The sequence below is a fragment of the Vipera ursinii genome (genome assembly GCF_947247035.1).
Source record: "Vipera ursinii genome assembly, chromosome: 2".
NCBI classification, from domain to species: domain Eukaryota; kingdom Metazoa; phylum Chordata; class Lepidosauria; order Squamata; family Viperidae; genus Vipera; species Vipera ursinii.
In genome coordinates, this window is record NC_139513.1 from 277,339,725 (window position 1) to 277,365,603 (window position 25,879).

The window sequence follows — 25,879 nt, forward strand, 5'->3', positions numbered from 1 at the left end:
GCAAAATCCCACAAACATTTTACATTTTCCCTGAAGTTTCACTAGATCTAACATGAGTTGGACACTTTAAATTACTTAAAATTCCCATGTGGAAGTGTTGCAGGAGTCTTGGTGTTCTTGGTATTATAGGCCAATCCCTGATATCACTTACCCATTGAGAGAAAGGCTGCGAGTGAATGCATTATTCCCTGGGTGGCTCTTCTATGGCTGTTCTGCTTGGTAGACAAAGAACAGTGTTTACTTCCATCATTTTTGGGACCTTCTTACTTTTTCCTACCTCTCCCTCTTTCATCATTATAAACTCAGTGATGTCTACAATTGCTTCTTGGGTTGCAGTGTCTCAAGCTGTATCCGTAAATAAAGGTAGAAAATGGTCATCCAAGGAAATCAAAAGATGGCCTTCAAGCTTGATATTTGGCTTCAGAAGGACCAATTAAAACCAATTAAGACCTTATCTACATCTGTATATTTCTATTATTCCTGACCTTGACAAAATTCTAGACTATGATTTCAGTGACTTTTGAGTGAGAAAATGTTATGTTTCTTGAGTGTCATTTATTATAAGCTGACCATAGTTAATAGGATTTTAAATTGGACAAAACTGCAGAATGACAAGTCCCACTTTTCCTCTTGTTTTATAATAAGGCAGTTATTATAAAGCTGGATGCCAACTGGGTGAATGTTTAATTTAATTTAGAGCATGTTACAGCCATATCATCCATCTCTGTTTTCACAAACACTACAATGGTTTAAGCACAACGTTTATTGATCTTGACAAAAGCTTTTAAATAATCTCTGGCAAAGCAAGGAACTACTGTATTAAGACAAATGAAGCAAAATTTTGGCATATAAAATGTTGCATTTTAATTAATATAATTGCTAAGTTTAATATATTGCCATAAACTAGGGTACAGTGTTTATAAACAATCCTTGAAACTATCAATCACGGGGATTCACCCACCCATCCACCTATTCATCCATCCAAGGATTGCAGGCAAACTCTGCCCACAGCTTGTAGTTCGATCCTGACCAGATCAAAGTTGACTCAGTCTTCCATCCTTTCGAGGTTGGTAAAATAAGGATCCAGATTGTTGGTAGCAATATGCTGACTCTATAAACTGCTAAGCTTGTAAGCCGCCCTGAGTCTTCGGAGAAGGGCGGGATATAAATGGAATTAAAAAAAACTGCCCAGAAAGTGCTGTAAAGCACTATGGAGTGTTTTATAAGTCTAAGTGCTATTACTATTGCTAGTTTGACAGAAAAATCATTCAGAAGACACTATTGCAATATCTTAACTTTTAAAAAAGGTTATGGATAGATTGATAACCTTTATTGTCATTTTTTTACTGTGGGCACAATGGCATACATTAAAAATGAAATTTAGTTGCTTGCTCTCAAAGTGTAAACATACATAACACACATTTAAACATACTATATACAACTTATGTATAGACCTACACCCTTACGTATAAGTAACATACAAATATTAATCACTCTCCATCTTGAACACATAATGGAAGGAGGAAGCCTTAGAGTTCACAAGGTTAATACTGTATGGAATGAAACTGTGATTGAATCTGGATGTTCTGCTTTGGATACCATGAAGTCTCCTTCCAGAAGGTAACAAGGAAAACAAGTTGTGAGGAGGATGAGTAGACCCTTGCAGACCCTGCTCGAACAACACTTATATGCTATATCCTGGATGTTATCTTATTTAAGATAACAAGTTCATCAAATTGTATTTAGGGTTTCCTTCCTGAGCAGGGAGTTGGACTAGAAGACCTCCAAGATCCCTTCCAATTCTGTTATTCTGTTAAATGGCTATGTCAAGCTATGAAGATTGCTTGCACTAGGACAGCCTGCCACTTCTAGCTTGCCAACAGTTATGAGGGGGGAGGAAAGCGTATGGAATGCACACATGGTTTCTATCCGTATGGGAAGCAATGTCACTGGAAATATATTATGGCTAGCAGAGAGTTCCTTCTCATAACAACTGCCTGAAAACTACCGGTAATTGGACGATGTGACCTGAATTGTCAGAGGGGAGGGAAAGGTTTACTCTTTTAATTATTTTTTGGCACCATATTGCCAGAGCTGGTTTTCCATTCATTAGTGCCGGTATGCTGTGCCCAATAAAGTTCTGCATTAGAGAATTGGAATGTCTCAGGTGTGTTTACTTCATTGGGATCATCAGCTGGAAACTTGACAGGCTATTTCTAATTATAAAACTGATATACTATAATTTATGACAGTTTATATTTATTAACTAAGTATTGAACAAATAGGTATAATATTCATTCTTACGTCTTATAAACTTATATATTAGCCAAATTTCTATGAAGGACGTTCTAGGATTTATTTGCATAGATTAAGACTTAGCTCTTGATCTCAGCATCACAGTTCAGTGCTATTTTGTATGAAAATCTATGGCATCTGGAAGCAATTAAGACATTTGATATCGGAGTATTGGTTCATTGGCTTATTAGCAAGATAGTAAAATAATTTCTGTGCCTAAAATGTCCCAGGAGTTGGGTTAAGATACCTCTTAAATTCAGTTGCAAATTACAAGCTAAAAACAGGTAACCTTTGGGGGAAGAAAGTCACAATATGGGATGCCAGAAACCCTTGGCCAACTAAAAAATTTACTCCTTCTTGAATATTAAGGATATAAAATTTAGTAAATTGTTCTAGCAGTGAAGGAAAGAAATCTGGTCAATAAAGCACCTCACATAATATTTTAATAACTTTAGTAGCATTGTTCCAGGACATATGATTTCAAAATCATAGTCCAAATAATAAAATCACCTCAATTTTCAAGTGCTCACAATCTCCTTATGTATGGTACTCTTTGTCTTCTATCTATTTTCCCCCCTTAGAATATTTGATTTTCACAGCAACCCCATAAGGTTTTGCCCTGATATGACTGATGATGAAAACTTGGTCGACTTAATTGTTCATAGCTCTGATTTAATTAAGATTAGCCAAGTTGCTTTCAAGATTAATGGTTAATAACAAACAATAGCAGTGGAAAGTTGAAATGGAACTTTCTTATAGGCAGATAAAAATAGCTGTTAAAATGAACAGCTATAAAAAAGGAGGTGGAGTTGCTTTCTCTATAAGAAATAACTACATCTCTACAGAAATAGAGTACAACAATGATGAAAACTGTCTTGAATGCATTCGGGTCAATATAAAAGGGGGGGAAAATGACATTGCCATAGGTGTATACTATAGGCCGCCCAACCAAGCAGAGGAAATAGATGAACTTTTTGCTAGTCAGCTAACTAAGGTATGTAGGAAGCACATCACAATAGTAATGGGGGACTTTAATTACCCTGACATCAACTGGGAGACAAACTCTGCACCAAGTGGAAAATCAAATAGATTCATGACAAACCTAGGAGACAACTTTGTCTCCCAAAAATTAGAGAAGGGAACTAGGGGATTAGCCATATTGGATCTAATTCTCACTAACAAAGATGAAATGATAGAAGGTGTTGAAGCCACAGGAACCTTGGGGGGAAGTGATCATGCAATATTGGAATTCAACATTATGGAAGCACAAGCAATAGACCACAGTCAAATAAATAAATAAATAAATAAATAAACTAGAGTCTTGGACTTTAAGAGAGCTAATTTCAATAAACTTAGAGAGGGCTTGGGAAGGATTCCATGGATGAGAACCATCAAGGGGAAAACAACTCAAGAAATTTTTTTGAAATTTTGAAAAGTGAGATAATAAAAGCACAGTCTAGCACAATACCAACAAAGAAGAAAAATAACAGATCTCAAAAGAAACCAGCATGGCTGCATAAAGAACTCTCTGATAAATTGAATGATAAAATGGACAAGTATAAAAAGTGGAAAGAGGGGCACATAACTAAGGCAGAATATCAGCAAATAGCCCGAGCCTGCAAAGGTGAAGTGAGGAAAGCTAAGGCTCAAAATGAACTAAGGCTTGTGACCAAAGTCAAAAATAACAAAAAAAAAGCTTCTTTCAACATGTAAAAAACAAGAAAAAAGTTAAGGAAATATGGTCCATTAATGGGGGAAAGTGGCAAGAAGGTGACAAGCAACAGGGAGAAAGCAGAACTACTCAACTCATTTTTTGCATCTGTCTTTACACAAAGGGAAAAAACAGTCCAACCTATCAAAAACTACCATAAAAACCAGATTAGAAACACAAGTTAAGATAGGCAAGAAAATGATAAGTGAGCACCTGCCCAGCCTAGACGAGTTCAAATCACCAGAACCAGGTGGATTACAACCCAAGGTTCTCAAGGAACTGGCAGATGTGATCTCAGAACCACTGAACTATATTTTTCAAAGATCCTGGAGCACTGGGGAACTAACAGAGGACTGGAAAAATGTTGATGTAGTTCCCATCTTCAAAAAAGGGGGAAAAATGGATCCAGGAAATTATAGACCTATCAGCCTGACCTCAATACCTGGAAAAGATAATCAAACAACGAATCAGCGAACACCTAGAGGCAAACAAAGTCATTACTAAAAGCCAACATGGGTTTGTCAAAAACAGATCATGCCAGACAAAACCTATTGTATTCTTTCACCAGGTGACAAAATTAGTGGACCAGAGGAATGCTGTGGATATAATTTACTTGGACTTCATTAAGGCAACTGATAAGGTAGATCACAACCTACTGCTTGATAAGATAGAAAAATGTGGGTTAGACAGCATCACCACCAGATGGAAGTAAAATTGGAAAAGTGCTTCCTACCTATGTCTATTTATCAAAGAGGCACCAGATTGCCTTCAGTGTCACTGCCTCTCAGGTAAATATAAAGTACATGTCAGTGGAGTAAGTGTGCAGCAGTTTACTGAGAATGCATGGCTCGTACATAGCCATTTATATATAAAAAGTAATGAATATACAGTATAGCCTACGGCTTGAAAAATAATAGGGTGGGAAGGAAATTAGATGACTTTTCTTTGCTATTGGATGGCTCCATAGTATTTTTCCTGCCTGTTTCTGTTTTTCCATTTAAAAATGCCTAGCTATGATTTCAAAAGAGATGAAAAAAATACAAAGAAAATAATGCAAGTTGAAAATAGTAATGATGACAATCTAATAGTGTTTTCTAACCTTGGCAACTTTAAGACATGTGGACTTCAACTCCGAGAATTCCCCAGCCACCAATGGGTTAGGGCTAAGGTTAGGGTTAGGGGTTACGGTTGGCTGGAGAATTCTGGGAGTTGAAGTCCACATGTCTTAAAGTTGCCATGATTGGGAAATCCTGATCTAATAGCAACACTAGTCTACACAAATACATGTTTTCTTTCTTGCTTCTGTTACATGAATGAGAGTGAAGCAAGAATGATTTAACAACTTCATGAAAGGAGCTTTATGAGAGGGAGGGAGCTGATATCATGATCTACTGATGGATCTACGCATATTTCTAAAAGAGACCGTAATATCTTATCCCCTGAAAGTAATGTTTAGCCTTCATGAATCTTAATTATGATTGTTTTATTCTCCAAGAAAGATCTTGTCAGAAACTGTGGACCAACATCATCTGTGTAATGAACAGTGTGGCTGTTTCATTACAGGCACTAAACATTTTAAATTTAAAACATACTCTATTCATTTAAATATTTAAAACAAGATCAACACTGTGACATACTCCTTTAAAAAAAAATCTTCAAGGCAAATTTTCCCCTTCCATTCAGTCATGTCTGATTTTTTTGGAGACTGCCTAGACAAGGCACCGAGACATGATCTGTGCGATTGTTGTTGTTGTTGTTAGTTGCAAAGTCGTGTCCGACCCATTGCGACCCTATGGACAACGTTCCTCCAGGCCTTCCTGTCCTCTACCATCTTCTGGAGTCCATTTAAGCTCACGCCTACTGCTTCAGTGACTCCATCCAGCCACCTCATTCTTTGACGTCCCCTTCTTCTCTTGCCCTCAATCTTTCCCAGCATTAGGCTCTTCTCCAGTGAGTCCTTCCTTCTCATTAGGTGGCCAAAGTATTTGAGTTTTAGCTTCAGGATCTGGCCTTCTAAAGAGCAGTCAGGGTTGATCTCCTCTAGGACTGACCAGTTTGATTGCCTTGCAGTCCAAGGGACTCGCAGGAGTCTTCTCCAGCACCAGAGTTCAAAGGCTTCAATTCTTTGGCGCTCAGCCTTTCTTATGGTCCAGCTTTCACTGCCATACATTGCAACTGGGAAGACCATAGCCTTGACTATATGGATTTTTGTTGACAGGGTGATGTCTCTGCTTCTTAGTGTGCTGTCTAGATTTGCCATGGCTTTCCTCCCAAGGAGCAAGCGTCTTTTAATTTCTTGGCTACAGTCCCCATCTGCAGTAATCTTGGAGCCCAGGAAAATAAAATCTGTCACTATCTGTGCGATTGCTAAGAGTCAATACCACCTTGATAGCATATAATCAATCCATCACATGCTGTATAACCGTAATTGTATCCCCTAGTGCAAAAAAGTTACAAATCATTGCTATAGCATAAGTAAAATTAACTTGCTAAGCTTCACACTCAATTTTAGGCTATAATGAAGAAACATGATCTCACCAGCAAATACGCAGATTGAGCTAATGTTCTTGCTTTAGAACAGTGAGACTTGCTTCCTGCTCAGGTCATTCAGTTGTTGATGTATTTACATTGCCATTCATTTTATTTTTGCATGTTACTGAGTGTATCTTACTAGCTCCATAGCCTTTTTTTCTCTTTCAAATAAAGTCTCTGCCTTTCCAGACACTTCAGTGGTAACAGAAAGATTAAGCATACATATTTAATGATTGAAAGGAAAGGAAGTCTGTAGACACCTCCCCCACATACAATGTTTTGTTTTGTTGTTATAGTAACAGGAGGAGCAGAGAATGAAGCCTTAACATAATTGACTGGAATTAAGTCTGCTAAACGTACCATTTCAGGATAAGCTGATGTAGTATTAGGTACTGTGAAACGGGACAGCAGCATATTAATTCAGGAATAGGAAGCAACGAGAATGGGATTGTCCTCTTGCCTTGCTTATAGGCTTTTTTTAAAAAAAAAAAAATTGTGATGGAATGCAGTATAGAGGTGAATTCCCAAGGTGGGATGGGATGAATTTCAGAGGAGTAAGAGGCAACTCAGCCCAGATATTATGTGTGAGAGAAAGAGTGAAGACAGCCCCTCCAAAATAGTTGAGAGAGTATGGTGTAGATGCTGTTACTTGATATTTTAGACTGGCAAGTTATGTCTATAGGTGTGTTATGTGCTCCTGGCTACTTTCCTTTGTGTCCAGAGGTAAGCTCACCTGACCAATAACCAGCCAAGTCACAGTGAAGGCCTTTTGTTTCGTTTATTGCAATAAGTGAGGAGAGAAGCTATCAAAGCTTGGTTCTCTCCAAAGTTTCAACCCCAAAATTCCCTTCTTTATACAATCCTGTCCCAGCCGCCACATCCCTCCTCTTTCCCCATTGGCTGAGGTACTATGAGGTTACACTCTTTCCAACTGCCACCTGCCTATTTCCTACTACATACTAAATCATACATTAGATGTACATTAATAATATAAAATATTAGACATATTCAATTGTTGGTTTTGAGTTCTGGGCCCCTTAGAACAATAGGTTGTTTCCTGTTTTTCAGTTTAGTTAAGTTTCCCTGGCTAGATATTTCCTCTTGCAATTGTTTTTATAGCTTGTATTCTTTCTTCCCCACTCTAAGACCCAGCTAATTTTTGCCTATGTATTTATCTTACATTCTCCCTTTAGGCTCTCCTTTCCTGTTTCCCATCCATTATCATTTCTTTGGTAAGCTTGTTTCTCCACTCAGTAAGTTTCCACTGCAGCAAATTCATTTTTAAATTCCTATCAGGTGTGAAATAATAACTAAAGAACTCAACTTGGAAGAATTGCTGCTTGTTATTCTTGGTCTTGGTCTTGACATTATCTTGCAGAAAAAAGGAGGCAGGGCAGAGTGTGCAACTTATAGCAATCCCCAAAATGGGAGCATTCAAAAAAACAAGACTACACTGGCATAAAACTACACATGTAATTATAGTAGTAAATGCAAATGTGTAAATCCTACTAGCTTTTAAAGTATAATAAATCTCATGACTCAATCTTCTGATGGGTGGATTACACACAGGACAAGACAATTAAAGGGCAAAGAAATGAACAGTCAAAATGTCTGAGATGCACCTAGAAGTGGTATTTCTTTTCTCTCTTTATCTTTTTCCCACCTTTTCCCTCATGTCCTAAAATGTCTTGCTGGACAAAATCAGAACGGATGCTAATGAAGTCTTGAACAAGCTGAAATCAAGATATTTGCGTACTATTTTCATCATGTAGATTGCTTTTCTTCAGGCTCATCAGGATGAAGTTTTTCCAACGATTGGAAATAAATCTCCTGATTCTTTCTTTAGAACAATTTCTTAGCCATACTTTGTCAGCAGAATGTATGGGCAGTCCTTATTTGGTGACTGTCTTGTTTAATAACTCTTCACGATTATATTGGCAATGAAAAGGTAATTTTGTGACCAGTCCTCCTGTTTATGATCTTCCCGGGTTTGTAAAGCAAAGGAAAGCTGAAGTAGATCATAAGGACAGTCATGGTTTCACTTAGCAACAGAGTTGCCCGGCCCAATTGTGGTCACTAAATGAGGACTACTTGTAGTAAGTTTTACTCTAACTGCTGAACATTGCTAACTTCAGAAATTCTATTTGAGACTTGTGCAATTAACTCAAGATCAGAATGCATTGAAAGACACTTCTCTTCCTCTCCCTCCCTCCCTCCCCCCCTCTCTCTTTCAGTCTCTCCCTCCCTCTCCCTAAAATTCCAGCCTATTCTTTGCTGGTCAAGTCTCTGGTCTCTTTCCCAAGCCAATCCAGAATACCTGCAGAGCAGACATGTCAAACTTGTGACGTCGCGCGACATATCAGAGCTTTTTCCCCATTGCCGGCAGTGGGGTGGGCATGGTTTCCTGGTGATGTGTCCGGCCCGCAGGCTGGCAGTTTGATACTCCTGCTGCAGAGGGAAGTGACTAATTAGGAAGAGGTATATCTGCAATACACTTAAGTGACCACCAGGAACCCCACAAGTCACATAGTAAAGGCCTTTACACTGAGTCAAGCCAATAACCTCCATGATGTTCAAGAATTATTTTGAAGCCAGCCAAGGAGGTAGCCAGCACCATAATTCAGGGTAGTGAATTTCAAAGTTGAATTATGCACTGTGTAAAAAAAAAAGAAAATTCCTTTGTCCTTTTACTTCCAGGATTCAATTTCATTGGGACACCTCTGATTTTAGTAGGTTGGGAAGGGAAAAATAGTTCTTTCTTGTTCCCTTTATCCACAGCATGCAAAATTTTGTATACTTCAATCATATTACCTCTCATTTGCATGATTTCTAGATTAAAAAGCCCTAAATGTTGCAATATTTTCTCAGAGCAAAGCTACACAGAGAACTTCATAGGGTACTTTAACTTCAAACATCTCTTATTTGTAACTAATTCTCTCTTTATTTGCAACAGACTCAGCCATTAGAGTCTATAACAAGCTACAGTGATGTCAAATTGATGAAAACTCACACGATGATGTCATTGTGCAAGTGGTATGATTTACATACCTGTATTATGTAAATAATCTCATTTGCATGATGATCTCATCAAGCATATATCATCATTTGCCTATTCTTCCCTTCCTGCAGGCATCTTTGACTACTGTTGACTCAATTAAGTGTGATATAAGCATCCTGTGCAATCCAGCTCACCAGAAGTACTGTATGTCTTATGTTAAATTCATGGGAAGGAATGGAAGGCTTAGCTTCATTACTTAACAAATTCTGTTCCAGCTGAATGAGATATTGTGCCTTTTTAATAATACACGAAGATTAAAGTCTGGTAAGGAAAAAAGGCTTTTGTGTGAAATATTTGATCTGGCAGAGGTGATACATTGAAAACTGTTTACTCATTTCTGGTAATAAAAAAGGCTGCAAATAGAAATTCATTTTTTTTATCTTGCCAGGTTCTTTATTCTTCAGCTTACTGAACAGAATATAATTGAGAGCTGCAGTAAAGTCTGCTGAAACTCAGATCTGTTCTTGCTGAAAAGCACCCGTGTTTAAGGGTGAGGGTATGAGATCTGTGTGAAAGGTTTATAAGGGTTATTTGAAGCATCAAGTGACTTTGGACTTGAGGCTTCTTCAGAAGTTAGAGGTCCATGATGCTCTCTGAGCTTGTTTTCTTGAAGATGTTTCATTCCCCAAGCTAGGTAATATCAACAGTGCTAGATTTGTTTCACGTGGAGTCAGTAAATACAATACAAAGCATCACTGTGCAGAAGCCATGTTGTTACAGAGAGGGAGAGAGCATACAAGAAGGAACAGGAAATGCATCACAGGATCGATAGTGATGAATCATAGAGTAGCAATGTGACACAGGAAACAAATACAATAGAGATGAACAATAGAGCTACATATAAGGTAAATATAACACCTGTAACATCTTCCCCTTTTCATGTTAACCAAACAACATTATGAAATTTTGGATGACCACTAGCAACAATATAGTTAAGTCTGTTGGGCGGTTGCGAACGCCTGCCACTACGGGTGAAGATTGGCCCTCTTTGTACTAAGAGTTTCTCCGACCTCGCTGAGCTTGCTGGACTTTTCACACCACTCACTGGGACATTCTGCATTTGACTGCTGTCAGGTATGCCGGCTTGCTCAGGACTGTTATTAGCATTGGTCAGTGGCATCCATACGGTGCATTCCCTATTGCCAGTGGGTAAATGTGGCCTGGTAATACCGGATGACCCTGGCCTGTCTACTGGATATGGAGAGTCAGGCTACGAGTCAAGCTGCTCAGCCACACGCAGATCCACATGATTGTGATGATAGAGAGTTCAATCAATGTCCACTAGATAGGAGTGTGGTGCCACCTGCTGTAAACAGACACCCATTTTCCAGCAACCTGTTTGATTTCCAGGCAGTGGTTTCATATGGACTCATTCCCCAATATGCAATTCTGGCAACTCTCTGGCTGATTGATTTGTCATATCTTGCCTTGAATACTTGTCTCTTAAGCCGTAAATTTTCTGGGACATCTTGTATCACAGAGGGTTCAAGCAACTTATTTGCCACTGGTAAGGAGGTCTTTAGTCTCTTTGACATCAGTCTCTGTGCCAGACTACTATCCATGCCCTCGGTTGGAGTATTTCTCCAATGTAGAATGGCCTTCCATGGGTCTTTACCATCACTTTGCGCTTTCTTGCATAAATTCTTAACAATCTGATTCAGCTTTGCCATTAGCTTGTGGATGACGTGGTGAGGAAGTCATATGCTCAAATTCCCACTCAGTGGCAAATTTCCTAAATTGTAGGCTATTAGCGGCTGGCAGGCAAATACAATACTTAAACATTCCTTTTTGATTTGTGCGTAATTTAGCTCAGCAGATGAAAGAGGCCTGGACACATATGCAACTGGCTGACCCTGCAATAGGAAACATCCTAGGACCTAGGCCATTTTTGCTTGAGTCACTTTGAATTTTAATAAGCTTTGTGACATCATAATATTTCAACATTGGGGCAGCAGTGACCAAGCATCTTATCTCCTTTACTGCCTGGTCATGCTAGGGAAGCCAGTGCCAAACCGCATCTTTTCCAGCAGACATCTCAATGGCTGACACACCTCAGACAGGTGCGGCCAGTATTTTGCTATGTATGCAGCAAAATTGACTTCTTGCACCCTGAAGTGGAATTTCTTTGCACTGAGCCTCAGCATCATCTGCCTATAACAGTCTAGTAGTGCTATTAGCTTCTCATCATGGTCATGCTCAGCTTCTTCATCTGTATCGCCACAGCCAACTATGAAATGTCATCAGCTATTGGCTCAATTCCACTGAGGCCACTCAAAAGTTCATGCTGCTTTCGTTGGTACACCTCTGATGCTATAGAGACTCCAAAGGGTAGTTTGGCCCACCTCTTTCTCCCTCAAGGAGTCCAGAATGTGGTCCTGTAGCTACTCTTTTCATCCAGTTTGCAGTGTAAAAAGGCATCTCTAGCATTAACAAGTGTGAAAACTCGTGCTTTGGGTAGTTTGTGCAAAATGTCATCAAGTGTTGGCATTAGGTAGTGTGACTATTTCAGAACCATTTTCAGAAATTTAGGATCAGTGCAGGTTTTGATCTTCTCAGGCTTCCTAATAGCAACCATGTTGCTTATCCAATTGTTAGGCTCAGATACTGAAGTAATACTGTATGTCCTTCAGCTTCATATTTGTCCAGTTGCACTTTGACCAGTGGCTTAATGGCTATTGGCACATTGTGTGTGGCACATTGTATTGGTAAAATGGTTTGATCATGTTCAAAGTGAACCTCTCCTGAAACAGATACTATGGGGCCCTCAAACAATAGATTATTCTATGTCCTGTTCCTGGTGGCTGTTTGTAAATATTCAAAATATTCCTCACTCTTATTCCATCCTTAACCACAGAAATTCTGGTCTCAGTTGTGATTGTAATCAAGGACTGTATTAAATTTATATGCTGCTGGAGTAAAAACTCCCAGCTAGTTTACAAATTATTCAAAACATTTTAGAACAAGTAACAAGATAAACACAAATCCAGGAAACAAGATGGTAGAGAAACAAATCTGGATGCAGACAAGACAAAAGAAGGAGTGTCAGTTGTCTTCACCAGTATCCTGGTTGAAGAGGCACATCTTCAGGGCTCTTTGAAACCCCAGTAGGGTGGAGCCCATTCCAGCCCATGGAGGTTAAGTTGCTTGATTCTGTGCTAGGTATCCTTTGTGTGAGACAGGGACAGGAGATTTTTACCTCTCTATCTTTAGTATGATGGACTACAGTGAAGGGCAGTTTCCCAGGAAGGAAGGAGCACATTCCAAGGAGGGAAGAGGGTGAGACAAAAGGCAGCACAGCTCAGAGCTGAATAGGAGACAGAGGGATAGAGTAAGAATAGCACAAAATCTCCCAGGGTATCTCCATTAGAATGTCAGTAGTAAGGGCAGGGCTTTTTTTTTGTCATAGAACGCCCAGAACAGAGTTCCGGCACCTTTTTTGGATGGAACCTTGTCGGGTTGTATGACGTGTGAGTTCCGGCACTTTTTTATTTTACAAAAAAAAAAGCACTGAGTAAGGGTTTAGTCTGGCAAGATTCTGTCTATTGTGTGTAATCAAATGAAAAACTGAACTTTGGTTCACTACCTCATTCTTGGGCTAAGCCTGACATCAGGAGATTGAATGAATAGTTTTCTGTGCTTTCTGCTGTGGAAAATTCACTTTTGAGGCTTAGGTTTAAAAATCAATAGGCACTTTTCTTGTCGATCAGAAGATTGGCAGTTTGGCGGGTCGAAACCCGAGTGCCGCGTAACAGATTGAGCGCCTGTTACTTGTCCCAGCTTCTGCCAACCTAGCAGTTCGAAAGCATGTAAAAATGCAAGTAGAAAAATAGGGACCACTACGGTGGGAAGGTAACAGCGTTCCGTGCACCTTTGGCGTCTAATCATGCCAGCCACATGACCATGGAGATGTCCTCGGGCAAGCGCTGGCTCTTCAGCTTTGAAACGGAGATGAGCACCGGCCCCTAGAGTCGGAAACGACTAGCACGCATGTGCAGGGGAACCTTTACCTACTTTTCTTAAATGTTATTGCTTATTCCGACCTTGCAAACTGCAACTTGTTATTGTGGATTGTTATCTACAAAATTCATCAAATCAAATTTAATATCATAATTTCACTCCAAGGTTAGAAAATGAACTACAAAGGTGATCACCAAACCAAACAGCAGAGATTTTTTTTAGTACCAAGGAGCTTTAGAAGCCAAGAGTCATGAATTGAGGTTGTTCCAGCATCAAATCCTGTCAACAATTCAAGAATTGAAGACTAACATTGAAGAATAGAATAGAATACTTTATTGGCCAAAGATGACTAGACACACAAGGAATTTGTCTCCAGTGTATAAGCTCTTAGTGTACATGCAAAATAACTGTCAGGACCCACCCCAATCCACGTCTTAGGAAAGAAGAACTCTTGGGATTGTCCAAGCAGGAACTTTTACTAAAACATGATTGTCAGTGGAAAATCTAGACAGGATCTGAAAACTGTGTTACAGATTGATACTTTTATCAAGTAAAAGTGAAACCCCCTCCCCTCAGTCCATTTGGTCAGTCCCAAATCAATTAAGGTTCAGGTGTTAAAAAAACCTTCCAAGGGAAGAGGGATCTTCCATGCCTTTACGACATTTCCTTCCTCCCTTTCAGATTCTAATCGGAGATACAAACCAGATCTCTCCCCCCCCCTTCCTTTGTTCTTCTTAGTTCAAAGATTCTTCCTCTGGTCTGATGACGGCCTCCAGGCAGGCTGAAATAAACACCCTTGCAACAAATGGATAGGGATGGCCAATTAACATCTTCTCTTCTCCTCCTTGGGAATGGCAGAATCCAGTGAGGGATGTAAGATTTTAGAACATACAGATAGGGATTTATGAATGGGATATAAATGGATTCTGACAATAACCAAGTAATAATAAACTCAATAACAGGATAATCATAATAATACCAATAGAGAAGGTAGTGGAACAGATGAGAAGGATAAAAGTAAGACAGCCCAACTACATGATTAGATATCTTTAGGCATAAGACAGTGCTGTGGAAATTAGTGTTCGTCAGAAGTGATGGCATGAGGGGAAAAAACTGTCTCAGGGTCCAGTTGTTTTGGCATGCAATGCCCTATAGCAGCATCCTAAGGGGAGTAGTTGAAATGGTTTATGTTCAGGATGTGATGGGTCTGTGGATATTTTCTCAGCCCTCTTTCTGACCTGTGCAGTAATGACAAAACTGTATGTACTCATATTAAAAGTTTAATTAAATTCAAGCTGAAATGACTCCCTTACGTACAATATATCACAAAACAAGGCAAGCGTAGAAATTTGAGATATGATTTTAGGGGGGAAAAAGTTAAGAAATTACTTTAAAAATAAATCATTTAAATAAATATAAGCAATGACCTCTCATATTTCAAGAAAAGGACCAATTCCTAAGTAGTGATTACTGAATAAAGATAAGGGAAGGGGAAAGGAAGCTATCAAAAGTTCCTCTTTGAAGATGATTTATTATACTTTATTTTTTTATTTCAGTATTTTGCTTTTCTATTTTTTTGCTATTAGCTTGAAGAATATAAAGTGAACGTATCTCATTTTATGTTTATTAAAAGGTAAAGGTAAAGGTTCCCCCGCATATGCATGCTAGTCGTTTCCAACTCTAGGGGGCGGTGCTCATCTCTGTTTCAAAGCCGAAGAGCCAGCGCTTGTCCGAGGACGTCTCCGTGGTCATGTGGCCGGCATGACTAGACGCCAAAGGCGCACAGAACGCTGTTACCTTCCCACCGTAGTGGTCCCTATTTTTCTACTTGCATTTTTACGTGCTTTCGAACTGCTAGGTTGGCAGAAGCTGGGACAAGTAACAGGTGCTCACTCTGTTACGCGGCACTCGGGATTCGACCCACCAAACTGCCAACCTTCTGATCGACAAGCTCAGCGACCTAACCCATTGAGCCACTGCGTCCCTTTAGGTTTATTACAAAGTGTCATATTTTTTAAAAAGGGAAATTGTTCCAGCAGCTTCGCTGGTCATATTTGCTCCCTAAATTTTATAAGCTCAGAGCAAATACAGTTGCTCTGATCAGGCTTAGTTTCTTTCAGGTAATCCTACCTGTTTCAATTGCCCTGTGGCATTGCGGAGTACCTCTACCTCTCTCTTTCTTCTGATGTTCTATCTACAGAGATGGTGATGAAAGTCTTCTTTTCCTGGGTGTGAAAGGGATAGTTGAAGAGTATCACCTAGGTAATTATATCCTACCAAGAGAAGGGCCAGAGAGCAAATGGTCTCTCTGGTTGCCTGGGAACAAAAAGCAGGGGGAAAAATGATCATGGGGAAGCAGCAGGAAGAATGACAGAGAAAGAGGGGGTATAAGAATAAATCCTTAACTTTCTATCTATATCCAGATAGATTTTCTGATCAATAGTTTTTGTGATGTTGAAGAGTTAGTGCCACCAAAGACACACTTCTGACATGATGATATTCCCAAGGACTGGTCTGGATTAGAGTCTTGTGAGTCTAGGTCAGGTATGATGTGTCTGTTCCTACCTTCTCAAAGTTCTGAGGCCTAGAACTATTGTGCCTGATTCTTGAGACATGTCCTTCTGGTTGCTCTCCATGTCTTGAGGTAGACCTTTGACCATACTAGTCCATGTAACATTTTGAGCCTGTGAGAAAGAGAAATCTCTTACTTATGGTACCTTCACAGAAAATACATTCAACACTATTTCATTATTATTATTTTTGTTTCAGAAACATCAAACTCTTTCCAACAGCAAGAACTTCGAAGGATGAAGTGGGAAAGGAACCGTGTGCTGCCAAGAACAACCTACCGGCGTTCTGTCAGTAAAGAAAGATGGGTGGAGACTTTGGTAGTTGCTGATAGTAAAATGATTGAATATCACGGAAGCGAAAATGTAGAATCCTATATTCTCACTATCATAAATATGGTGGGTCACATAATTTTTTTCTATGGGGGTGGGATTACATTTTGATTTGATTTTGATTCTATTTGATTCAGTTCAATGAATGTGATTATCCCCTATATTTCATTATTTTCTCCTGTCATCTTAAAAATAGAATGAAGCTTTTGTGGAAGCACAGTTCTTTATCCTAAATATGCCTGAAGAAGTATGCCAAATAACGTTGAGAAAGTGTAAAAATTTACTCAAAATATTTTAGCAAAAGCAGCAACACTTCGTTCATCTTAGTTCAACTTAGTCCTTATCCATAGCAACCAAAATAAGCTCTGTATACGTTTGTCTTGCATTTTGTTTAATTTGCCCTTGCCCCTCCCAGCTTCAGTTATTATATGTTCCAGTAATTCCCATTTGACATCTCAGGATCTCTTCCTTTTCCTTTTATCTCTTCTTCTTTCCCCAGTCTTATTTAGCTTGTAAATTCTTTGGAGAAAGGAACTATCTTTTGTTTACTGCCAGATACCTTGATGTTGTCCGATGGTGTTCATGGGATTGAGGAACATGTGTCAAAAAAAGTCAAGATGGTGGTGGTGCTGGTGATGACCTATAAAGCCCTAAATGGCGAGGGTCCAGGATATTTGAGGGAACACCTGCTGCGAGCATCAAGTTCCCTTTGTCCAGTGCGCTCCCACAGGGAGGGTCTCCTCAGGGTGCCGCTGGTTAAAGACTGCCGGCGGGTAACACCCAGGGGTAGGGCCTTCTCAGTGGGTGCGCCTGCCCTGTGGAACCAGCTGCCTGCAGAGCTTAGGATTGCCCCTACCCTCCGTTCTTTCCGCCGGGACCTGAAGACCTGGCTCTTCGAGCTCTCTGGCCCAGGCTGAGAATATTTTTAATTTTAATTTTAACTGGGTTTTAATTTTCTCAGGGTTCTATTTAATCTCTTTTAATTTGTTTTAATGTTTGTATTGACTGTTTTTTAAATGCCCTGTAAACCACCCTGAGTTCTTCGGGAAAGGGCGGTATATAAATCTAAATAAAATTAAATTAATAAATAAATAAATAAGATGTTGGCCACAACCATCCAATCAAAGCACATTAAAAAAAAGGTGGGGGAGTTCAATTGTAGGGTTGTGGCTGTCATCGTGACTTCTTTAACACTCCTCCACGGACACTCCTGACATCATCACTAACAGGAAAAAAATATTGAAGAAATATAATCCACTAACTTCATATTGCCTGGCTTTGATTTAGGTGGCAGGATTATTCCATGATCCGAGCATTGGCAACGCAATCCATATTGTGCTTGTTCGGCTTATTCTTCTTGAAGAAGAGGAGGTAAGAACTTGGTCTCCTGGTTAGCCCTTGTCTTGATCATGTCATGGAAGGAAGATGCTTGAAGAAAAGAGTGAGTTTTTAGAGCCTTGCAAAAGAACAGGAACGGTTCCTGAGCCTCCAGTTCCAGGAATGGGTACAATTGGCATACAATACATCTGGGATCTGTCCAGTCAAAGTACCCAGCCTTGTGTTATTCCTCTTCAAAAATGCACTCTGTAGAAGAATTAGTATTAATTGCAGTATGTGTGCTTTCAAATAAGATAAAATGTTTAAATGTTATCATTATGCTTCGTGTATCCTTTGGTTTAGGAAGTATATTTGTTTTGAAGTAGAAAAAAATAATGTTTTAACTTAAGAAAGGTATTGCAGTATCCTTTTGTGTTCTTTTCATCCTGTGAAGACTTCTCAATTTTTCCTATTGCATTGTTTTTTTCTCCCCTCACCTATCTTCACTAATAACTTTTTTTAAATCATATGCCAGGATTCAATAAATTACTATTATAATGATGTCTCTCACTTCAAGCAATGGCAATATTTATTAAAACTAAATTATTTTACCAGGCTTTGTAATTATTGCAGATACTGCTAGTCTTCTGACAAGATAATTCATTTCCCCTTCTCTTTGTAGCAAGAACTGAAAATCACCCATCATGCAGATAAGACTTTAGCCAGCTTTTGTAAATGGCAAAAGAGTATCAACCCGAAACTGGATACAAACCCACTTCACCATGATGTAGCTGTACTTCTTACCAGGTAGGATATTGTGCTGTCCCACTCACTCACGCACACATGTAACTGTGGTTTAGTGAGTTTATTAATATTCCCCAGCAATTCCCTTCCCCAAAACTCAGAACTCTGCCAATTCAGTCCAGCCACGAGCAGGCCAAGATTAGTCGGCAGAGCAATGACCTTCTAGTCCACAAAGCAACTGAAAGTTGCTCAAACAAAATAACTCCACCAGGCAAAACTTAAATCCACACACAAGGCAGCTCATGTGGCAAGGAAAGTTCAGAATCTCCAAGGCACAATTCCAAACATGGTGTCCATCCAGAGTGAAGCAGGAATCATGGCAATCAAACAAAGAGCTAGAAAACCAACATGTTCCTAGCAATGCCTCCATCTGTCTGCCGTAATAGCCAGCTTTCCAGTGCAGCCCATCAAGGTGGGTGGGATCTTCTCCTCTTGAGTAGTCTGGCTGACTTCTGCTGCTCCTGCCTTTTCTCTGCCCTTCGTGTTCTCAGATCAGTGCAGAAGGCAGTTGTACCTCCTCTTCGCTGGCCGTCTGTCACTGCAAACTTTTCCCAGTGGAAGCCTCCTCCAAATCTCTTCCGGACAGCTATTCAGAGCCATCAATCAACCAGTGCCAGGAATAGGCTCCCCTGAGCTGACATCTGAGGAGGAATCTGGGGAGTCATCCAAGGGAAACATCACAGATATTCCCCTTATCTATTGGGTTCTTGTTCTACTTCTGAATGAGATATGGGTAGTCCTCGACTTACAACCACCAGAATTGCAAGTCTGAACTAGAATTTCTGTTGTTAAGCCAGGCAGTTGTTAAATAAGGGGTCCTTGGTGGTCTCTGAGCTTGCTTGTTTTCTTGCAGAGCTTTCATTACCCTGACTAGGTAACATCATCAGTACTGTTTGCTGTCGGTTTATATTCTGGTGTCTTGCCTGTCTGTGTGGGTGGGAGCGGTCTTAGGGATTCTTTGGTAATTAGGCTGTTTACTAATGGCTCTTTGGCAGTTTCTTCATTGTAGTATTGTTTACTTGATTGTTGGTCTGAAGTTGATCTGAGTGCTGATTACTGGTAGAGAGGTGCTGGGGTCTTTTTCTCTTTGGGCCTAGTTGATTGTTTCTTTTGCATAGTCTATAGATGTTGTTAATGTCTATGTGTCTATTGATGGCTGATTTGTCAGAGTGCCAGGCTTCTAGAAATTCACTGGCATTTTTGGATTTGGCCTGGTCTAGGATTGTCACATTTTTCCAATTGAAACTATGGTTAAATCTGTCTATATATTGTGAAATTAAAGAATTTTCATCATGCCTTTTGACTACCAGTTGGTGTTCATGGATGCGTTCTGCTAGTCTTCTGTCTGTTTGTCTTACATAGTGATTGTTGCAGTTCTTACACTGTATGTTGACTCAGCCTTCCATCCTTCCGAGGTAGGTAAAATGAGGACCCAGATTGTTGGGGGCAATAAGCTGACTTTGTAATAATGCCGCTTGGGGGTGTGTGTGTGAAAGCCCTAATAAGCAGGCATATACATAGAATGAAGGCTACTGCTAAGCTTGTAAGCCGCCCTGAGTCTTCGGAGAAGGGCGGGATATAAATGGAATTAAAATAAAAAATAAAATAAAAAATAAATGTTGTAGATGGCTCCTTTTTTCTTCTGGGGTTGCTGGGTCTTTTGGTTTACTTAGGATGTTTTGAAGGGCTTTAGTTGGCTTACGTGCTATGCTGATTTGATGTGGTTGTAGCAGTTTATTTATGGTTTCTGAGATATTCTTGATGTATGTCAGTGTAATTCTCTTTAGGGTTTGTGTTGGGTTGTACTGGGTTGAGTAGTCAAGGGCTTTTTGATAAGGATGTGTGGGTATCCATTTTGTTGGAATGTGTTGTATAGATGCTCCATTTCCTTTTTCTGCTTTTCTGGGTTAGAATAGAATAGAGCTGGAAGGGACCTTGGAGGTCTTCTAGTCCAGCCCCCTGCTCAAGCAGGAGAACCTATACCGTCTCAGACAGGTGAATGTCTAGTCTCTTCTTTAAAATCTCCAGTGATAAAGCGCCCACGATTTCTGGGGGTAAGCTGTTCCACTGGTTGATTGTCCTCACTGTCCGGATGTTTCTCCTTAATTCCAGGTTGTTGTAGTGTGTTTGGGATCATTTAAATAAAGTCCTTACACAGCTTCTCCTGTGGGAGGTTGGGTTGTTGCTTTGGTAGTGGACCACCTGGTTAGTATGGGTGGTTTTTCTGTAGACTTGTGTTCCTAGTTTGCCATTGTGGTCTCTGCTGATCAGGATGTCCAGGAAGGGTAGTGAGTTGTTTTCTTCTTCTCTAGTAAACTGGATACCTTTAAAAATGTTGTCGATGGTTCTGTGGCTGTTCTCTAATTGGTCCTTCTTTGTTATGGTGAAGGTGTCATCTACATATTTGAACCATGTTTTCAGTTGTATTTATGGAAGTGCTATGGCTTCTAGATGTTGCATGACAACATCCGTTATAAGTTCTGAAAGCCACGATTCCATAGGTGTCCCTTTAACTTGTTGGTATATTTGGCCATCAAATCAGTTGTTAAATAAGTCACAACCAATTTTACAACCTATTTGCCACAATGATTAAGCAAATCACTGCAGCTGCTAAGTGAACCACACAGTCATTAAGTGAATCCTGCTTCCATATTGACTTTGTCAGAAGCCAGTTGCGAAGGTCACAAATGGCAATCATATGATCCTGGGATGCTGCAATTTTCTTAAATACATGGCAGTTGTCAAGCATCTGGATTTTTATCATGTCTGTGGGGATGCTGCAAGAGTCAAAGTGTGAGGACTAGTTATAAGTCACTTTTTCCAATGCCATTATAACTTGCTAAACAATGGTTATAAGATGATTTATACTTTATTAGAGTTTGGGGAAATTGGTTCCTTTTTAGTTTTTGAGAAGAAACAGAAATAAATTTGATGGATTTCTCAGTAGGATTAGTTGAAAACAGCTTTATGGACTATCTGACTTTTTGCCTCATATACTTTCATGTATTTTAGAAATACTTTTGTACCTTATTTGAGTCAAGAACTATGCAAAATTGGATAGCTGAGTTCCACATATCAGAAGGGAAATTTCCCAATTCCTTTGCTTCCAAATAAACAAATAATCACATGAAGTTTACCGGAAGAAGCAGACAGCCTGCTTCTTCTGGTAAGCTTCATTTGATCATCAGAATTACAGCCTGTAAGTATCCTTCACTATGACTATTGTGGCTGGAACCATTGTAGTTCTGTAACATCTGGAGGGGTACTATTTCTCACCCCTCTCTTAAAATATCCTTATTCCCTTCCTACTTTTAATTATGAGTGAGTATGGCTTAATTATGAGTCCTTCGGGAGAAGGGCGGTATATAAATAAAATTATTATTATTATTATTATTATTATTATTATTATTATTATTATTATTATTATTATTATTATTAATTATTGTTGTTGTTGTTGTTATTACTATTATTACTATTATTATTATTATTATTATTATTATTATTATTATTATTATTATTATTATTACAAAGATCTGTACATCAAAAAGTTGTGTCTTTGAATGTCACCTCTCTTTTAAACTTATGAGGCACTCTTTGCTGTTCTGTTCTCTTGAGATTCTCCCTCTTTATGCCTACATTTGCAGCAGAGGGACTCAAGCACACTGTTCTCTTTTACGGTAATTAGAAAGATTGCAATACGATACTTCACATGTCTCATGTGTTACACTATATTGGTGAGAAAGAAACAGTGCCTGCTATTGATATACCATACCCAGGACCTATGTGGCTTTTTTTTCATGGTTCTTTTCTTCTAATTCTCTCTTGATCCTCCTTCCCATAACTTTCCAGTATCATTCGCTCTCATCCTTTCTTAAATCAAAGAGTAGGAAGGGGATATTTAGGCTACTCAATCCCACCTTCAGCTCAATTCAGGAATCTAAATTAAACCATCTCCAACAGCTTCTGCCTTGAATCCATTCAGTAACTGAGAACTCATCATATCTCCAGCTCATTAGTTCACTGTCAAGCAACTCTTACCCTTCACTTTCCCCCCTCCCTTTCTCTCAGCATTTGCTTATTTGAATCCATTATTCTCTAACTGTCATGACTCTGCTAAGCACTAACTTACCAAAATGCTATCTGTCACACTGTCACATCATCACCATCATGTAGTACAGGACAGACCCTGTTATACCTGCTTGTGTTTAATGTCTTCTAGATTGGGTGGTGGTGGTGATGCTTATCAGCCCATTTGGATGACAAGTTTCCCCTCTAAGCTTTGGGATAGGGTGAGGTTAGAATGGAAGGGAATGTGGGGTTTGCGTGAGGGAAATGTGGCTGTGGTTTTTCTATTTTGGGGTATATTGATTTCATTGTTACATATGTGTCATTTTATTTTTGGTTGTAAGCCACACCGAGGCTGATTTAAGATGGGGGAGGAGTTGTGCAAATGTAACCCATCCACCCACCCCACCTACCCATCCTTCTATCTCTTTGTCAGTTCCCCATACATCCATTCACCTAGAAAAGGGGGGGGGAGAGGAAACACCAAGTTTTAAATCCCCATACATAGATTTGTATATCCATGTTTCCCTGAAAGTAAGACCTATCCCTAAAATAAACCCTAGCTTGATTTTTTTGGGGTGGGCCTAATATAAGCCCTACCCCAAAAATAAGCCCTAGTTTTGGGGTGAGGCACACACCTAAAAATCAAGCTAGGGCAGGGGTGAGGGGTGGAGCTGCCTAATGAGCCACGTACCCAGTTATCAGACAGCCGGGCCTCTCCTTGCCGGCCCACTTCTTCTGCGGCATCCTCGGACCTGCATTTCACAGTCAGAGGCTTTATGGAAGGCCACTGCAGCAGAGAACCAAGCTATGGTTTCAATCCGGAAAGGCCTTTGACTGGGAAATGGAGGCTGAGCTTCATTCTCAGCTGCAGAATGAAGCTGCTCCTTTGGTCCCAGAAGACGTGGGTCAGCTGGACAGGGCTGTCGGTGACGGAGGTGAGTGGAAAAGACACTTTCCCCCCAAAAAGTAAGATCTGGTGCCTCTTTTGGAGACAAAATTAAAAAAAAAAATAAGACCAGCTCTTATTTTCGTGGAAACAGAGTATAAGCTTGGATTGTTTTGTATTGCTGCTGATTTACTGTCTGACCTGATCAGCTATAAAGAAACTAATCTAGCATGGTCAAGGCTATAAAATTACTTCAGAGTAAACCAGTTCCTAGGTAAGAGATTATGTAGATTTATGGTGAAGATTTACACTCATATCTCTGGTAAAGCCTGACAATGCTTTAGCCAACCCCAATTATCCATAACTATTAACCATGCTAGATGGGATTTATGGGGGTTGTTATCCAAATTTTCTGGTTCATATTGCCTAACTTTGCATCAATTTATATTCAAAACTTTTAACAAAACAGAACCTAATCTACTAAAGGAAATAAAATGAAGGGGAAATGTTTTTGGGAAACAACTCCCGTCCTCCAAAACTCTTTCCCAGATAGAAAAATGCAGAAGCAAATATTTTTGGTTCTTAATTAACAGTGTTGTTTGGCTACAGTAATCACTTGGCTGTCTTGCTTGTGACTTTTCCCACAACAGTGCTTGTTAACAATAATTGCACACTTTTGAATACCGCTGTAATGACCTGAAATCTATGACTCACTTTGCATTTTGTAAACTGCATTTTCCATATGCTATATAATGCCTCATTTCTAATTTGGGAAATTATAATTCAGCTTCTGAACACAGTTTATGGTAAGGAACAGATAGAATGAGAATAAAAATGTTATTAGACCATGGAAAATACTGACGGGAGGGGACAAAACTGTAACAGATGCAGAAGGACATTTCTTAAAAAGTTCATTTAGGACAGGGGTAGGCAACCTCGGCTCTTTTATGACTCATGGACATCAACTCCCAGAATTCCTGAGCCAAGCTGTCTCAGGAATTCTGGGAGTTGATGTCCATGAGTCATAAAAGAGCCGAGGTTGCCTACCCCTGATTTAGGGCAACTAATCAAGGAGAAAAACCAACCTAGAACTAAGGAGAATTTTCCTGACAAGTAGAACAATCAGTGGAACGACTTGCCTCCAGAAGTTGTGGGTGTTCCAACACTCAAAGTTTTTAAGAAGAGATTGGACAGTGATTTGTCTGAAATGGTATAAGGTTTCCTGCTTGAGCAGGGGTTGGGCTAGAAGGCCTCCAAGGTCCCTTCCAACTCTTGTTATTTTGTTATTTATATTAAACAAACAAGCACATCTATGAGATTATTATTAACAAATTTTTGATTTCATAGCTCCCACTCCTTGTTTCTGTTATTTAGGGGACAGATAAAAAGATTGTGTGGTTACAAAAGGGAGGAAATGCAAAGCCAGGAACTCTGGAGGTTGAACCTCTAGATCTCTGCTGAAATATGAATCTTGGCAGATCCCCAAAAGGGATGTTTGCATCAACCGCATCATGTACACTTTCCTAGAATTAAGAGCAATAAAAACAGTGGCCCTATGTTCTGAATGTGGGATTACCTTGAATGCATAGGGTTTGGTTTTGTTTTTTTTAATATTAAGCTTTTTTGCTATGGTCACAGAAAAGACATTTGTGCTGCCATGAATCAACCCTGTGAAACCTTAGGCTTGTCCCATCTCTCCGGCATGTGCCAACCACATCGAAGCTGCAACATCAATGAAGACTCTGGCCTACCTTTGGCCTTCACAATTGCCCACGAACTTGGACACAGGTAATGCATATGTTGGAAGTCTTCTGGAGGTGGGGCACAGTTAGATTTTTTTTTAGATTGTTCAGGCAGAAATTGCATAAGACTGAAGATACAAAAAGCAAAGGAGAAGATAATTAGTAAAAAAAAATTGTTATGCATTCTCCACTTCTCTTCCATTTCTCCAACCGCTAACCCACTACCTATATGTTTCCCCTTTGAACTTTAACCATATTGGAAGTCTTGATAAACAGGGGTTTTAGGGGGATTCTTGCTGCTCTCCCTGCATGGTTGTTTTCTTGCAGATATTTCGTTACCAAACTACAGAAACATCAGCTAGTAAGCGAGTGGGGTTTGCTCTCTGTTTATATATAGTGGCTTGCTCTGTCAATGTGGGTGAGAGTGATTTTACTGGTTCATCTCTTGAACGGCTGCATCTGGCTGAAGCACAAGGAAATGTTCTCTGGAAGGAAACAATTCCATTTGGTCACAGTGTATACTTGGGAAAGAGAGTTAAGAATGTGCAAATGAGCAAAACTTAACTAGAGGCTAAGTCATACGATTTAGCTAAGGGAGCTAGGTACAGT

General features: G+C 39.6%; 1 protein-coding gene across 1 annotated transcript in view; it reads left to right on the top strand.

Annotated features, from left to right (window-relative positions):
* The window catches only part of ADAMTS12 (ADAM metallopeptidase with thrombospondin type 1 motif 12), a 174,143-nt gene that overhangs the window by 72,518 nt on the left and 75,746 nt on the right, over positions 1–25,879 (top strand). The window contains exons 4-7 of the mRNA XM_083353126.1: positions 16,323–16,519; positions 17,741–17,824; positions 18,453–18,577; positions 25,167–25,316. Of these exons, the coding sequence (XP_083209252.1) occupies positions 16,323–16,519; positions 17,741–17,824; positions 18,453–18,577; positions 25,167–25,316 (556 nt within the window). The remainder of the gene's footprint in view (positions 1–16,322; positions 16,520–17,740; positions 17,825–18,452; positions 18,578–25,166; positions 25,317–25,879) is intronic.